This window comes from Mus musculus, chromosome 7, assembly GCF_000001635.26.
Source record: "Mus musculus strain C57BL/6J chromosome 7, GRCm38.p6 C57BL/6J".
NCBI lineage: Eukaryota > Metazoa > Chordata > Mammalia > Rodentia > Muridae > Mus > Mus musculus.
The window spans coordinates 142,164,227-142,167,844 of NC_000073.6; the positions used below are offsets into that span (position 1 = coordinate 142,164,227).

At 49.4% G+C, this 3,618-nt stretch overlaps 1 protein-coding gene across 1 annotated transcript; it reads right to left on the minus strand.

Moving 5' to 3' along the window:
- Positions 1 to 469: 469 nt before the first annotated feature.
- On the minus strand, positions 470 to 1,525 carry Gm4553 (predicted gene 4553). Its single transcript, NM_001378683.1, has one exon. The coding sequence runs from the start codon at positions 1,461 to 1,463 to the stop codon at positions 609 to 611; it is 855 nt and encodes a 284-aa protein (NP_001365612.1). The 5' UTR covers positions 1,464 to 1,525; the 3' UTR covers positions 470 to 608.
- Between the last annotated feature and the right edge of the window lie 2,093 nt (positions 1,526 to 3,618).

The following is a 3,618-nucleotide window of genomic DNA, read 5'->3' on the forward strand; positions in this document are numbered from 1 at the left end:
GACCCTCACTCTGGTACAACATGAGCACACTGACCAACTAGACCCCTTCCTCAACACCGTCCTACACTAAGGACCCCATCCACTGATAGACTCACCTTAAATGGTGAAATCACCATCGCTGGATCCTATTCTATTGCCCTTCACACTTAGGAGCTGTGACTCCTCTGCACATTCACTCAGTCCACGTGCATCACACATTGTAACAACAGGTTTTATGCATGGTGCTAGCTTGGCATCCATCTATAAGGGAAGGGGATCTGGGGAAGATGATCGCTTTAACAATGAGACGACACTCTGAGACTGAGGATGGTGGGGGAGGATTTATTTAATAAATTTTGGATACATTTCAGAACTTCACAGATTATCTTTATGATGGCAAGCCTGGTTAGACATAGTAGGGAATGTGAGAAAGACAGGTTAAAGAATCTGGGGACTAAGTTACAATGTGAGCCTGTCAGGGAAGCATCAGGGCAGTGATTTGCTCCTTCCCATCAAGGGCTGGAGAAGGAAGCCTTGAACTTGAGTAGGAAAGTCATTATAATCCCACAGCTTCCAAAGAAGGTAGACTACAGAAGTAAAGGAATAGTAGAGGTACTTCTTGGAAAGTCTCAGATCTTACACTGGCAGCATACAGGAGCACAGCAGCTGGACTGACAGCAGCAGGGCTTGCAACAGCTGGACTGGCAGCAGCAGGGCTTGCAGCAGCTGGACTGGCAGCAGCAGGGCTTGCAGCAGCTGGACTGGCAGCAGGAAGACCCACAGCCTGAAGAACAACAGGGTTTGCAGCAGCTGGACTGACAGCAACCGGGCTTACAACAGCTGGACTGGCAGCAACCACAGGAGCCACAGCCCCCACAGGAGCCACAGCCTCCCTTGCAGCCCCCACAGGAGCCACAACCACCCTTGCAGCCACCACAGGAGCCACAACCACCCTTGCAGCCACCACAGGAGCCACAGCCCCCACAGGAGCTACAGCCTCCCTTGCAGCCCCCACAGGAACTACAACCACCCTTGCAGCCACCACAGGAGCCACAGCCCCCACAGGAGCTACAGCCTCCCTTGCAGCCCCCACAGGAACTACAACCACCCTTGCAGCCACCACAGGAGCCACAGCCCCCACAGGAGCTACAGCCTCCCTTGCAGCCCCCACAGGAACTACAACCACCCTTGCAGCCACCACAGGAGCCACAACCACCCTTGCAGCCACCACAGGAGCCACAGCCCCCACAGGAGCTACAGCCTCCCTTGCAGCCACCACAGGAGCCACAGCCCCCACAGGAGCTACAGCCTCCCTTGCAGCCCCCACAGGAGCCACAGCCTCCCTTGCAGCCCCCACAGCTGGAGCAGGAACAGGCTGGCACACAGCAGCACACAGGCTTGCAGCAGCACACAGGCTTGCAACAGCTGGAGCCACAGCCCCCACAGCTGGAGCCACAGCCTCCTGAACAGCCACAGCAGCTCATGGTTCTGGTATTGGTTTGAGGGATGAGTAGGTCAGAGGAGCAGGTGGAAAGGGAAGATGTGTAGGTTGGAGGCTCCTGAGCCTGGGGCTTTTATACCCCTGCCCAGGTCATGTGGAAGGCTGCATGTGGTCACTTCCTAATTCCTGTTTGTTCCATTTCCCCCAGGGAAATCCTGTTTGTTTTCATTTCATGTTGCTCTACTTTTCCACTCTTGTTAGAATTTCCTGGAAATGGTCTCCAAAATGGAAGCTCATGTGTTTCCAGTTCTGAGTGTGAGGGCACATGAGGCTGAGGTATGATTTAGGTTTTCTCAGACTTCCTTTGGCAAAAGCACCCCAGGCACCCCAGGTGCCGTGTTGTACAGACAGCGCCCGGGCTGTGAGCTCCCAGTATCCACCCCTGCTGGGGCCAGGACTCCACTTGCATGCTGGCACACTGTCTCACCCCAGGATGGAATGCTGTCCTTGTCCTCCAAGATCATGTCTTCTTCCCAGCTGGAGGAGCGGAACACAGCCTGACCCCCAGACACATGCTTCCATGCGGGTCCCCTATAGGTCCAGCCCTCCTCAGTCAGCTATCACTCTCTTGACAGGAGGCATGTGTAGAGGTACAGGCCTGTTCTACTTCTGAGACCTGTTCAGGTAGAGGGCCTAGGGAGGCCATGGTCTTGGGGATTTGTGTAAACAAATGACCAAACACTGGGCTAATGAAACGACAGAATTATATTCTTCCCCAATCCTGGAGTCCAGAAGTGAGGTGTCAAGGTTTCGATAATGCTTTATTTCTTTTCAAGTCTTTTCTGGTTTCTGGTGCTTCCAGGCTTCTCTTGGTATCCCTTTGATCTCAGTTAGGGTTCTTCTTGCTGTGAGGACACACCATGACCACAGCAATTCTTACAAAAGAAAATATTTAATCAGGGCTGGCTTACAGTTCAGAGGTTTAGTCCATCATTGTCATGACAGGAACCATAGTGGTATGTGGGCAGATATGATGCTGGAGAAGGAGCTGAGAGTGTTATAACTTGATCTTCAGGAAGCAGCAGGTGGCTATGTCACACTGGTTAGATGAGCATACAGGAGACCTCAATGCCCACTTCCACCCTGAAACCCTTCCCCCAACAAGGCCAGGCCCACCCCTGAAGGTTGTACTTCTGAATAGTGCCACTCCTTATGGGACATGCATTTAAACATACAAGTCTATGGGGGCCACCCATTCAAACCACCATATCTTAGTTATGGCTGTATCCCTTCAACCTCCTATCCATGTTCTCTGAATGTTGTCACGTAGGACTCTGATCTTTGAATCACCTCACTCTCTTCACTGGTAAAACCATCCTGTATTTTAATAGGATCCCTGATGTGTAGATGTTCTGTATAGTTTTACAGTAGCTTGACACAAAGGAGCTAACCCCAATTGAGAAAATGCCTTCATAAGATCCAGTTATAGGGCATTTTCTTAATTAGTGATTGGTGTGGGAGGGCATAGCCCATTGTGGGCGGTGTCATCCCTCCCTCAAAATAACCAAACAACCAAACAACAGAAACTATCAAAACCTAAAAGACAAACAACAGCAACAAAAAAACCAAGCAACAAACTAGAAAAACAAAAATATACAATTTCTTTATATTTTCAGTCTTTTTTCTCAAAAAATGTTTTAATTAAAAATGTATTTTCTCAGGGCTGGAGAGATGGCTCAGCGGGTAAAAGCACTGACTGCTCTTCCAAATGTCCTGAGTTAAAATCCCAGCAACCATATGGTGGCTCACAGCCACCCGTAATGAGATGTGATGCCCTCTTCTGGTGTGTCTGAAGACAGCTACAGTGTACTTACATATAACAAATAAATAAATATTTGAAAAGAAAACAAAAAATATATGTTCTCTCATAAAATACACCCTGACTACCATTTTCACTCATTTCATTCCTTCTAGCACCCCATTTCCTCCTTTGCCCTAGATCTATTCCTCTCCATTTCTTTTAAAGAAAAGCAAAAGCCTGGAAGATACCACAGTCAGGAGGACCAAACAGTATACAATAAGACAAGGCACAAGCCCTCATATGGAGCCTGCATAAGGCAACTCAAGGAAGAGTTCCAAGAGCAGGCCAAAGACTCAGAGTCATTTCTGCTCCCAACGTTAGGAGTCCCACCAAGCTA